Below are 12704 nucleotides of genomic sequence, written 5' to 3' on the forward strand. Positions count from 1 at the left end.
TGATCACCTCCTTTTAGTTCAGAACATGAATAAGCTGAAAAGTAAAGAGCCAAAATAAAATTCCTTTTCATAAAGCATTCGTCTCAATACAGAATTCACCAGCATAATGACGCCCCTATAGTTCTGATGGTATAACTCCCCATGTGGACACTTGAATTCTACAGGCATTCATGCAAGATTAAAAAGCATCCACAAGGCATAATTATACTACTCTAGTCTCTGGTAAATTTCCTCTTATAAAGACGACCTTTCAATGCTGAAAAAAAGAAAGGTTATCTGGGAGGAAAGACAGAAAGGAAAAGTCCTTCGAATTCCTAATGTAGAAATTTTATGAGGTTTTCTGCTCTTTAGCTACAACTTGCTATATAAGCAGGCACACAAAAAAACCCACAAAACCCAAGGATTACAACTGTAAAAACAAAGGTTTCTTGGATGATTCATTTTGACTGACCACTAGTCAAAACACACCAATCTGAAATGATATCACAATTACTCAAGGTCATTTGCCAGGGTTTGGGAATTTTTAAAGATCTACGTCATCTTCTCTCTTAATATCATGGGTACAATTGATTTGCAGCATACATGTTCCTCAGCTTCTATAAGATACACTTAAGCAGCAAACTGTTTTGTGCCATTGCATAAAAATGGATCTGAGCTCTCAGTGATATATATAATGAGAGAAGAACAATAGGTTTTGTACTCTCTGTGTAAAAGATGAAGGCAACAATTCTACTCTTTCCTTAGTTCCCTCACAGTGTAGCTGTGATTAGAAAGCACAACTTCAAGTGCTCAGTTAGATAAAACTTACAAAAAAAACTAAGCATATGGATATAGAAGAGTTGATGGCTAAGGCATCTAAGCAATCATAGTTCTTTTGTGTAAGACTGGGCATAAAGGGTTAAAATAAATAGAATCTACTGAAATAAACTAAATTTAACTCCACATTTCCCTCAGGTTCTCATTATAAAAGTAAATTAAGGTTGTCTGGATGATATTTAACTGTGTTTTTCTTCTTTAATATATTTCATTTTATTGAAGTGCAATATTTTCCCTACATTTTCTAGGTGAATTATTATTTTTTATAGTTAATGGACTTCTAAAATATTTTAAAAATAATATTCTAATACATTTAGTTTTTGCACAGTTTCTTGGCAAAGATTTTTCTCGGATTTCTTTTCTTTACAATTATTAAGAATGTTATACATGAGCATTAAGAAATAATCACATGAGTAATATTATTTAGTAACCAAAATACGTGCGGCAAAATCGGCATATTGCTTTTCAATGTCTTTATATCGCCATAGTTGCATGAATGTTCAAAAGTCATGAAGCTTAACATTGATTTACAATTCATCATCAGATCAGAGACATAAATTACTATGGGAGAACTCAAGATTTCTTGTTTCTAAGTCTCAGCTAGAGCTAGGCATATTTGGAAGGAAGAGGGAGACCCACAGGAAAATAAGTGAAAGCTTCAGTAGAGTCACTCTGCACTGTTGAGAAAAATAACCTAATAGGTTAAAAAACAAACAAAAAGCCAGGGGTCGGGAAGGAAGCTGGGACGTGACTTAAAACAGCCCAGTGTTGAGAGAGCCTTCATTTGCTGCATGGCAGAGCTGAGTTCATTCCTGCACTGCACCCAGGCCTGGCCCTTTTCCCTCCCAGAGGGACAGCCTCATCACAGGACAAGTCTCATCATTTCAGCTATGGACGATGGAGCAGTTCCTAAAAGAAGCTGCAGGTCCTGAGCAACTGGAATGCTGAGCATCCTACCCTTGAGCAGGCTGGCTGCTGAATTCTGATATCCCAGTGGCTGGCCCAGAGCTGTTGACCCCATCTTGACTACTGGATATATCATCATAATTACTCACAATTATACGGTTAATGTATCTTTTAATTTTAATCTATGCTTCTTCAGCTCTAGACTGATTAATTTTAGTTCTATGGTAAATCTGAAGAGTCTGCACTGGTAATTTCTGAGATAATTCCATATTAATTAAAGCAGCAAATTTCTTGCAGAATCTGTTGAAAATAATTTTACTGAAACAGTGGGTGGTGGTGCAAAATTAGTGAGCATCCATCTTACACTCAAAGAGAAAATAAGGTCAAATAAGGCCCTTATTTTCACATATAAATCAGAGAGGTTGCCTTTGGGTTTTGTACAGCACAGATGCTATGGCTTAGAAGGGAAACATATTCCTCTACTACCTTTTTGAGTTTAATAAGTAAACTTTAATAATTTTTTTGTAGCAATTGAAAGCAATTTTTTAACAGCCTGCTGAGGTACAAACATAGTCCTTCTGTTTAGGTTATTACATGATCTGTACACTCTTCCAGAGGGGCAGACTTAGCTCCAGACACATACTTGCTTCTTCCTGCTGCATCTGTGATCAGGGCTCCTACAGGACTCAATGAATGCTACTTCACAGGCTCCTCCAAAAATTTCAAGAGTTTCCTTGGGTCTCCTACCTCATCTCCTACATACAGTCACACTAAAGTATTCCACCCTTCAGAACTGATTATTCCATCACTGGAAGCACCACACAGTCATTCCCAGAACAATTCAGTTCCATGAATTTCTGGAGACCTAGCCAATAATCACCAAAATAATTCCTTAAAATTTCAATTCGCCTCCTACACCACAATATCCAGGCACATAAATATAGGCTGAACATTTGTGCAATTAGTAGAGATCTCTAATGCATTCTGCAAAGCAGAACCCTAACTTACTCACAGAGCTGTGAACAACACCTTCATGTTTGGTAAATAGCAGCAGCTGCATCTCTACAGTGCATAGAAAAGGAGATGAGAAAATACTGTGTTCTGGCTATAGTAGCACACACTGCTGCACAAACCCTTCTTCTGCTCACAGCACACAGGAAAAACCAGCAGTAAAATCTTAGCACTCTCAGAATTTTGGTTTATGTTCTAGTAATGTGACCAAATTAACCACACATATTATAGGGATTGTCAAAAATGTTATCTGATATGCAAGTGCATCAGCAACAACACAAGCTTTAAAAGCTTAAAAGCCATTCTGAGAATTAAACAAAGATTGACAGTATCTCTATTTTGTAGTGCCAACTTTTTGAACACTTTGCATTTGTCAAGAAACATATGATGGTGTTGGCAGCAGTTCCCAGTTAGCACTGGTCCCCTTTGTGAAAGCCACTGCCTAAACAAAGAACTAGATATGGTCTCATCGTCAACAAATTTGAAGTGTCTCTGCTTCACTGGTGAATTATTGCTGTCCTGTAGAGGAGGTGGAAAGAGTGCAGAATTCTGCAGCACACACAAAATAAACTCTTCACAGGTTTTTTTGGCTGTTCACATGAGCCATTCTATCACTTTTCAGCAACTCCAGCCTATATTATATCTACAGACTTAGAATAAGATGAGATAGTCACAGTATTTAAACCTTCAAACAATCTATGCTGCAAATCTGCCAGCCTCCTGTTCCTCAGAACGTTTTATCTCAGCTAAAAATTATCAGTTCAGAGGGATAAGAGCACAGAGGTATACAGATGACTGTAATGCATTCCACCAGACAGCCTTTATGAATTTTTTAGCTGAACTTTCCTCTGTCCTTGTTGTTCTTGCCAACCACATGCAGAACATTTTAGAGACAACAACGATTCCTCGGAGGTTTACACGCACTATTCAATTCCCAACAATAAAAAATAAAAGAAAATCCTTTTTCTAAACTGAGTTTCATCTCATATTTTCCTTCATCCTAAATTATAACTAGCATACAGTACTTGCACTGCATAGCTGAGAAACTAGCAGAAATTGCCACATCCAATTAGCACAGAAAAGGTAGCAAACTAGAAATAGGATTTCATTTACGTTAATTCACTAGTTGGTTGCCACAAATACTCCTCTGTAAAACACGGAATTCTGAATACTCTGTACATTATTTTCCTTTCATGAAGATGTTTGTTTACTTTGGCAGTGATTCTCTTGGGAGAAAGTCTAATGACTTTCACTACCAAAAAAAAAAAAAAACCAAAACAAAAAAGAATCAGAAACTGCCACTAGCAAGAGAATATTAGTCTAGTGTGCTGGTTAAACTCCAGGGCACAAAGGAGGAAAAAAAAAGAGTAGATCACTGCTTTGCATTCTTGTGACCAGAATCTATATCCTTCAAGTTTAGCAGGCTTTCATGATGGAAGTCAGGCTTTGAATAAAGCAAGAAAGATGCGCATCTCCTATGAATTTTAAGATTTTTAATCTCAAAAACAAACAAAAACATAACATGGGGGTGGGGTAAGAGAATAAAGCAAACTATCTCAATTGCTGATCTTAATTTTTCCCACTACTTTTAATTTCATGTCAACACACAGTGATCTAAGAAAGGGTTCTTTACTCAGTTTTGTTATATTTGGGTAATTAATATTTTTTCTTTTAATGAGAAAAACCACCAGGAGAAATTGTAACTCAGTAAGTTGCTCACTGCTGAAAAAGACTTACCTACCTCCTTCCTAAGGGTGCATGACTACTATTTTCAGAGTTTAAAAAAATCAAGAACAGAAAAACAGTGAAGCACATTCATATAAATCTTCAGACCTCTTTTTCCTGTAAAATGTCAAACCTCATAATCTGCTTTTCTATATGAATAACCTGCAGCCCCAGACTGTTCACCATGTTTCCATGGAAGGAAAATGTCATTAACAAAAAATCAACTTTAGGGTTAAGAGGAAGCAGCTCTAGCAAAAGTATGTGAATCGTGTATTTTGTTACCAGTTAGAACAATGTGCTGTTCCTGGAATGCGTGTGCAACCCCATGTCACAGTTTAGGCTGAGCAACAAAGCAGACAAATGTCACAAACCGCAGGACAGCAGACTGTGCAGTTCCCTAAACAGCCTGATCCCAGGGAAGATTGAGCAGATCTTACACAGAACCCTTGGAAACACTGCAGGACAGACCCAGCTACCTAAACAGAGAGGGTTAACAAAGATCCTAGGAAAAGGAGTCGATATGTAAAACAAGGAGTGGTAAAACAGCAAGAGAAAATAAGAAACATATTTTTTATATTTTTTAAAAAAAATTTTGGTGGCTGTAGAGCTTTGGAAAAGAGGTCAAATGGAGTAGTAAATCACTGCAAATGGTGAAAGACCTATAAATATTGTCGGCTGTGGAAAGAACAACTTGTTGCATTACAAGCAGGCAATGAGTCTCTACTGTGCTGAGCCAATCCACAAAAGGTTTTTTGAAGTCAATACTATCTGTAACACTTATTTTTAACTGTAACATACAAAAAAAAAATCATCAAAACCCTGTGTTTACTATTGGAATGAAAGCAAAGATACTTCTAATTGCACCCATATTCAAAATCACAAGCATGGTGATTTTACAACTAGCTAATAGGAGGGAAAGAGCAGATTCCACCACTAGTCAGAGTTACCTTGCCTTGTACACATTAGGCTCCTGATATTCTAGTGTTTGTGTTCATTAACAAAATGAGTAAGCGCTGAGGTAGCTGTGTGTACATATCAAGTCTACATACTATATCTAAGTTTCATGACCTATTGTGCGTTCACAAAAACTGTAACACTTGTTAAGTGCTATCTGTACTACTTAATAAAAAGCATGGATCCTACCCCAGAAAAGAAGACAGACCTTTTTAAAGGAGCTAAACTCACAGACCACTCTGAAGTGCACAGCATCTTAGTACAATCCCATTCAGTTCTTATAACTGCTAAAAGTTTTATTGTTCAAGAAAAAAAAAAAAAGAACAGTGGGCCAAAATCCTTTCTCATATAATAATATCCTGTTCCTAACAGTGGCCAATAGAAGATGTTATTCTCTTGGGTTTATAAAAAGAAAGAATTTAAGCTTTGCATGGAAACTTCTAGAAGAGATGATAAGCACTCAGAGGCAAAACTCAGAAGCCACTACCTTGATGATCCCTTTCATGTTACCTGAATGGCAGCCAGAGGAGCTGCTCTGTAACCCTTACAGTTTGTCTTTACAGTTATAGCTATTTTATATAGTTTAATGTGATTTTTCCTTATACTTTCTATTCTATAGCACTGCTGGTTAAACTCACCATACAAAATTTAACACCCACTGCATGATGCAGAACACCAGACAAGATGATCCTTGTCTTTCAGGCACCAACAAATCCAGGAGAGCTGTCAGCCCCAGCTGTACCACAAGCCTCCCAGGTGAAGTCAATATCTGGCACATTTCTTGGAATGAATATACAGAAGCAGGTTGATTAATAGCTGCAAAAAACCTGACTTATGTATATTTGGTTCTACCATACTGACAGCTTGCTTTGCAACATCTGCTTTTTTTCAATTTGCATATTATATATAGTGATATTGTGTATGGCTTGGCATTTGTAATGTGTATTGTCTAATTTAAGGAACTCATCCCAGCTCCATGACTCTGTGGCTTCTCCAAGTCACTCAGGTGAGGCGTGGCTTTGCCAGCATGCTCTCCTCTTCAGGCAGTCTCACTTTGGTAACAATCAGGGAACATGGAATCCAAGGCTCTCAGTACACCCTAAGGTCTGGAAAGGCAAATTTAGGCAGTTGCTGTGTTGCAAATAGGTGAGGTACTTGAAGGAATCATAACACACGTTTAGCTTGTTCTTATACATGGGTTTAGGCATTTATTTTTACACACTATTACCTTCCTACTAGTCTAATCAAAAAAAAAAAAAGCTCTCAAGACTTCCCTAGAAAGGGACAGCTAAGATAAAAGAAAGTAGGAAGGAATCAAGGGATTACAAGGGAAAGAAAAACATTGACCCAAGAGGGTGTGAAGGCCAAATGGTCAAAAATCAAGAAACTGGAGACTGAAGAGAGAAAACAAACTGCCAAGGATAGGCTTCAGCACGTCTTGACAGCTCCAAGGTGCCAGTTAAAAGACTTGACTTGGTGGAGGAGAAGCCAGAACTTGTAGCCTCTGCACACAAGGGGTTTCATACCTGAGGCAGAAGAGCCTGGATTTCCAAGGATGCTTGGTCTGACTCAGTACAACTGTTCTTGCTTGTATTAGAGTCAAGTAGCATGTACCCCAAGACCAGCAACCACCAAAAACCTACTGGATTCTGCAGCAAGACAGCAAGAATCTTTGCTCATAATCAACAGAGAGAGAGAGAAATCAGGTTTCTCTCTCTAAAAGTACCTATTTGTTGGGGGATGAATCATTCTTTGGTAGCACCTGTCTTCTGTTTGTAGAACATTAGGCAGCTAATGCAAAGTGGACATTTACTTTCTATGTGGTTAAAAATAGATTATCTTCACTCTGTAAAAGCTGATTTAATGAACACATGCAATTGAGGTGAGTGGCCACCATGCCAGAGATAAGCTGTGGTGAAGGATGTGAGCCCTTGTCTTTCAGCCAACTTAAAAAATACTTGCGTACACCAAAACAGCTGTTTTGAAGGAAGAATTGCTAGAATTTGGGCTTGATTTAAAGGTGAAGGAAAGAGAAGCTGACTGCTTACAAAAAAAAAAAAAAAATAAATAAAAAAACCACCTCAATTGAACAAGTTCCTATACACTTTATAGAAATAAGCAGCTGGTTATAGGAGAGTGCAGTGCAGCACTGCTTCCACCCTTGCAGAACTACTTCCACCTTGCCTGAGAACGCCCCAGGTGGAGGACAACTTCTGTTCAGGCTTGCACACAACTCAGTGTCAGATGTATGACAGGAACACAAAGGGAAGCCAGATGATACCAGTTCTGCAGCTCACCAAACTACTGGTTATGAGGACTGTGCTGTGAAGCAATTCACTCCTCAGAGAGGAACCAGTACTCGGCCTGCAACATTTACCCAGCATGTGACCATCTGTAAGGCCTTGGTCTGCACTCTGGATATTTGGCCCTGGTAAGACTGCCAAGTTCCTGAAAAAAATGACATTATAATGAATAATTCTGGAATGCTAAGCCATAATACAGCAAAGATACATATATGGTATCAATTATTCTTCAATGTGGCAAATGCATTTTCATATTAACCCTGCAAGATAGCACGGATTCCCCTGTGTTGTGAACACGGGTTTACAACATCAGAGATGACTGGAAATGCTGAAACAATTTTTCTCCCTCTATGTTTTATGTGCATATAGAAAATATATACAGATTTAAGAAATAAGAATTGTTACACTGGATCAGACCAAAGATCCATAGGGCAGGAGGAATGAGGCTGATAGTCGGTATACACAGATGGCTAGAGAAAAGTTTAACAGGACAACAACATAATGACACTTTCCCCAACTACTCACATATTCAAGAGCCGCGTATGAATTCTTTCAGTGCTGAGCTACAGCCTTCCTACGGCACAAAGAGAGACCGCTTGTTTTAGTCTTTTCAGGGACATATACATTGACATCAACATTATATCTGGTGCCAAACTATTAATTTGTTTGCGTTGAACAGCTGCCAAGAACTGTGACTCCACTGTATGGAAAGGGTAAAACCCCAGTTTTGGTACTGGAACACCTCAGAAGGCACCACCCTGGGCCACCACACCTCAGCACGGGCTCCGCCCCAGCTCCCGCGGGTCTCTGAGGTGCCCAACAAATACGATTTGCTTGGTAGGCCCGGGGTGTGTGGGGAGGAAGGGGGGACGAACCTGTGTTTCTGGGAGAGCTCTGGACGCCGCAGCGCCCACGGGACAGGGACAGGGACAGCCCCATCCCGAGCCCAGAGGAACCCCAGGTACACAGCGCGCCCCGAACCTGTGCCCGGGGAGGGGCGGGGCCTGTGCCCGGGGGGCGGGGCCAGCCCGGGGCTGGGCGGGGCCTTGACACCCGGCCCGTCTCGTGCCGCCGCTCTCGCGCTCCACCCCCCCCGCCCGTGGCGCGCGGTCGTGCGTCAATGCAAATGAGAAGCGCGCGAGGCAAAAGGGCGGGGCAAGTGGGCGCCTGACGGGATCGGGGCGGCAGGAGAAGACGGCCTTGCCGCTGCCCCTGCCCAGTCTGTTGGGATTAAAGCTGGTCGCGGCCGCTGCCTCAAAACGAAATAAAGTCTCTTTTTTTCAGGTGTTTCTCGCTTGACGATAGAAAGGTCGTGGAAGCCCAAAGAGAGCCTTCCTTGCTCAAGCGGCCCACAGGGCTGAGACCTCCACCCGGCTGGTCGGCGCCGGCGGGGCGGGCTCCCGGCCTGATGCATTATTCATGACGGGGCAGGCCCACAGGCTCATTACCAGGGTCCGCCGGGCTGGGCGGTGCCTGTGACGTCACTGTGACGAATGTTCCGGCGCTCTTAAGGGCGCCGCGGCGGCGCTGAGCCGGCAGCGGGGCGGGGGCGGCCGGGGGGCGGCAGGAGCCTCGCTGAGGAGACCGGGTCGCCTGCCCTGTGGAGGTACCGGCGGCCTCCCCGCCTTCTTTCTCCGCCAGTGCCAGGCCCGGGAATGCCCCGCTGCGCCCCTGCGTTGTGGTGTGGCGGCTGGGGGGTCGGACGGAGGAGTTTCTGTCCGGGGGCAGTGACCTGTCCGGGCGAATTCTTGATCTAGTGGATCCCTGTGGGTGCGACTGCAGGCGGGAAGTGCCACCTTACCGGGGGTCCCAGTAAACGAAAAGGAAAAAGAAATCTCCGATAAAAATGGGCTTGTATCAAAAAGCTGCGATATTTTTAAAGCAGTACAGTGGCGTTGATGGGAAAGAAGAAAGCTTTATTCTATAAATAAGCTATTTTGGGACTTACATAGTGGTTTGCGATAGGCGGGTGTCTAAATTCTCCCCCCGCCTCCCAACACTTCGCCACAAAGATTATTAATTATCTTTGTCTCTTTAGTGTGCTGGGGTGGGGGTTCACCTCTGCCGAGCCGGTGTCAGGGGAGCTCCCGCACCGGCCGCCCCTGCCCCTGCCCCTGCCGGCTCCTTCCCTCCCCTCCCGCCGCGGCCGCCTCGCCTCACTCCTCCTGTCCCCTGCCGCCCGCTGTAGCCGGTTCGTCCGGTCGCCGGGTCGCCTCTGCCCTCCCTGTTTGCCCTCAGCGGTCGCTGCTGCGCATCATCAAAACATGCAGGATGAGCTGCTCCTGGGGGTGACACAGCAGCAGCAGCAGCCAGGCAGCGAGAGGCTGGGCGGCAGCCCCGCGTCGGGACACCCCCCTCTCGGCCACCCCTCCTCTGACTTTAAACCCTGTCTCAGCCCCCACCAGGATTTAAACAAGCAGCAAGCGCAGCAACCACAGCCGCCGCCTCCTCAGCTGAGCCAGAAGAGGAAAGAGTTTAAGCAGCAGCTCAGCAGCCCAGCCCAGCTCGGCAGCAGCCACCCCCTGAATAACCACCACCCCCCAGACTATCATCACCACCCCCCTCAGCAGCAGCAGCAGCAGCAGTTCAGCCACCCCACTGACAAGTACCAGCAGCAGGAGCACAGGCAACAGCAGCAGCTCCAGCTCCTCAGCGCTCAGCCCCCGGAGCCGCCGCGGACGGGGGATCACCCGCAGCACCGGCCGGTCGGCCCCGCCGAGCACCAGGGCGGCGCGGACAGGGGGGGTTCGGAGCGGCGCTCTCCTTCCTGCCCGGGGGGATCAGTGTCCGCGGACCCCAATGTGGGGGTGGCCGCCGCCTCCTGCGTGAATCCGCCTTCGTCTCCTCGTCTGCAGGCGAGAGCCAAGCTGCCCCCCATGGAGTCCCCCCCGAACAGCCACTTACTGGGCAGCCCCGGGAACCTCCTGCCCGGCGGGCTCGGCTCTGGCTTCAGCAGCCTGCAGAGCCCGGAGATCCCCAGCCCCCATCACCAGAGCGGGGGCGGCTCCTCCTCGGCGGCTTCCCCTCCTCCTCCGCCGCTGCCCGGCTTCGGCACCCCCTGGTCGGTGCAGACCTCGTCGCCGCCTCCGCAGCAGACGCAGCAGCCTCCGGTCTCCAGCGGCGGCGGCGGGCAGATCAGCGCGATGCCACCCCCGAGCCCGGAGTCCGAGACCAGCTTCTACCCGGGGATCCCGTCATCGATCAACCCCGCTTTCTTCCAGAGCTTCTCGCCGGTGTCTCCTCACAACCCCTGCGCCGGGCCCTTCAGCAGCCCCTTCTCGGCCGCCGCCCCCCCGCCGCCGCCGCAGATGAATTTACCTCAGCAGCAGCAGCAGCAGCAACAGCAGAACCGGAGATCCCCTGTGAGCCCCCAGCTCCAGCACCAACACCAGGCGGCGGCCGCCGCCGCCGCCTTCCTGCAGCAGAGAAACTCCTACAACCACCACCAGGTACCGGGCGGCGGCCGCGGCGGGGAGCCCCGGGGCGGGGAAGGGAGACGCGGGGAAGGGACCGGGGCTCCGCTGCCCTCGGTCGGCCGGCCACGGGAGCCGGGCGGCTTCGCTCTGGCCGGCGCCGGGCGAGGCTGCGCGGCGGTGACAGCCCGGCGGGACCGCGGCGGCGGCAGGGCGGGGCCGGCACGGCCCGGCGGGAGGGAGGGAGGGCACCTGCGCCCCCCGCCCGGTGCGGCGCCGGGCGGCCCGAGGGGTCTGCGGGCAGCAGCCGCCCCGCGCCCGCCGCTCTCCCCGCCCGTGCCGGGTGGCAGGTGCCGGGGGAGCTCTTCTGGTCCTCCTCGGTGCGCCGTCGCCTCCCGGGGGGCGCCGGGGTTTTACTCGGGACGAGAAGAGAAGGTTTGCGCTTAAAATTAGAGCTCAGCCGCTGCTGTTGGTGTCCGGGAGTTTCGCCGTGAAAACGCCCCCCTTGTCCCCCCTTGTCGCCCTCGGCGGGCGCGGTGTCCCCGGAACAATGAGGCTGACAGCCCCTGCCCAGCCGGCCCTCGGCTCGGCCGGACGGACACGGGGCGCCGAGAGGAGGGTCAGATGCGAAAGTTGACACCGTCCTGCCGTGTCAGGGCTTTTGATTGACATTGGTTGTATGAGTATCCGAGGACAGTGCAGTGTTTCAAGTTACTGTAGTTCTGTGACCGGTTTTAATCTGATTTTAATCGAGGGCTTCAACGATCCCGTGTGAAAATGGAAGTTTACATTTCTTCCTGGAATAGAATATTAAAAGAAATCAGTGAAAAGCAAATCCTTGTTAATATTACAGCTGTTGCATTATAAGCCTGTTTTGCTCCAGTAATTTGTTTAGTTATGAAGGGCTGAAGGTACATAGGCCTCATCTTAATTTTTATTTTTTTTTTTCATTCTAGTACTAAATCTGGTCAGATTTAATCGGTGGAGATTCATTGGTATCAGAACTGGAATCTCTCATTGTGTGCCTGTTGAAGAATTGATTCCGATGCATTATGATTAGGAGCTAGTTGTCTTTAACATTTATAATAACCTTCTTCAAACAAATTCCAGGCCATTCTCCAACAGTGAGGTGTACAGGAATTTTCTCTCACTTACAAGTTGTTGATATACTTAAACAGTGCCATGACAGCATAGCTGGCAATATTAGAGGCTTGTTAACGTTTGGCACTATCTCTTAAGGTTTGTTTCACAATAGAGTGCCCGCCTCTCCCAAAATTCCAACGCCAAGTATTCAAGTTTTACAACGTAATTATCTATAATTATACAGAATAGGATGTTTTCCTGATTACTTGACCAAGGATGGCTTTAGTGTTTCTTTGGTGTGTTTTCTATTGGGGAAGGGTGGGGGTGTTGTTACAATTTTATCTTTCTGTCTTTAGAAAGTTCTCTTTTACCTGATACATAACATATTGACATGCTTTAAATTTTTAAGTTGTTAGAATTGCAGGTCGAGGGTAGCTTGCAGCTAAGCTTAGAGATAAAAGTACTGTTTTCACTTCACAGAACTGAATTTAGA

General features: G+C 46.0%; 1 protein-coding gene across 3 annotated transcripts in view; it reads left to right on the forward strand.

Annotated features, from left to right (window-relative positions):
- Window positions 1-9339: 9339 nt before the first annotated feature.
- The window catches only part of CPEB2 (cytoplasmic polyadenylation element binding protein 2), a 51784-nt gene continuing 48419 nt past the window's right edge, over window positions 9340-12704 (forward strand). The window contains exon 1 of one of the 3 annotated variants that reach the window (XM_083861227.1): window positions 9340-11164. In XM_083861227.1, the coding sequence (XP_083717353.1) occupies window positions 9980-11164 (1185 nt within the window). In that variant the 5' untranslated portion in view covers window positions 9340-9979. Of the gene's footprint in view, window positions 11165-11184; window positions 11564-12704 lie in introns of those variants that run through there. The other 2 variants (XM_083861226.1, XM_083861228.1) reach the window with 2 other exon arrangements.

The sequence above is a fragment of the Zosterops lateralis genome (assembly GCF_965231275.1).
Source record: "Zosterops lateralis genome assembly, chromosome: 5".
NCBI lineage: Eukaryota > Metazoa > Chordata > Aves > Passeriformes > Zosteropidae > Zosterops > Zosterops lateralis.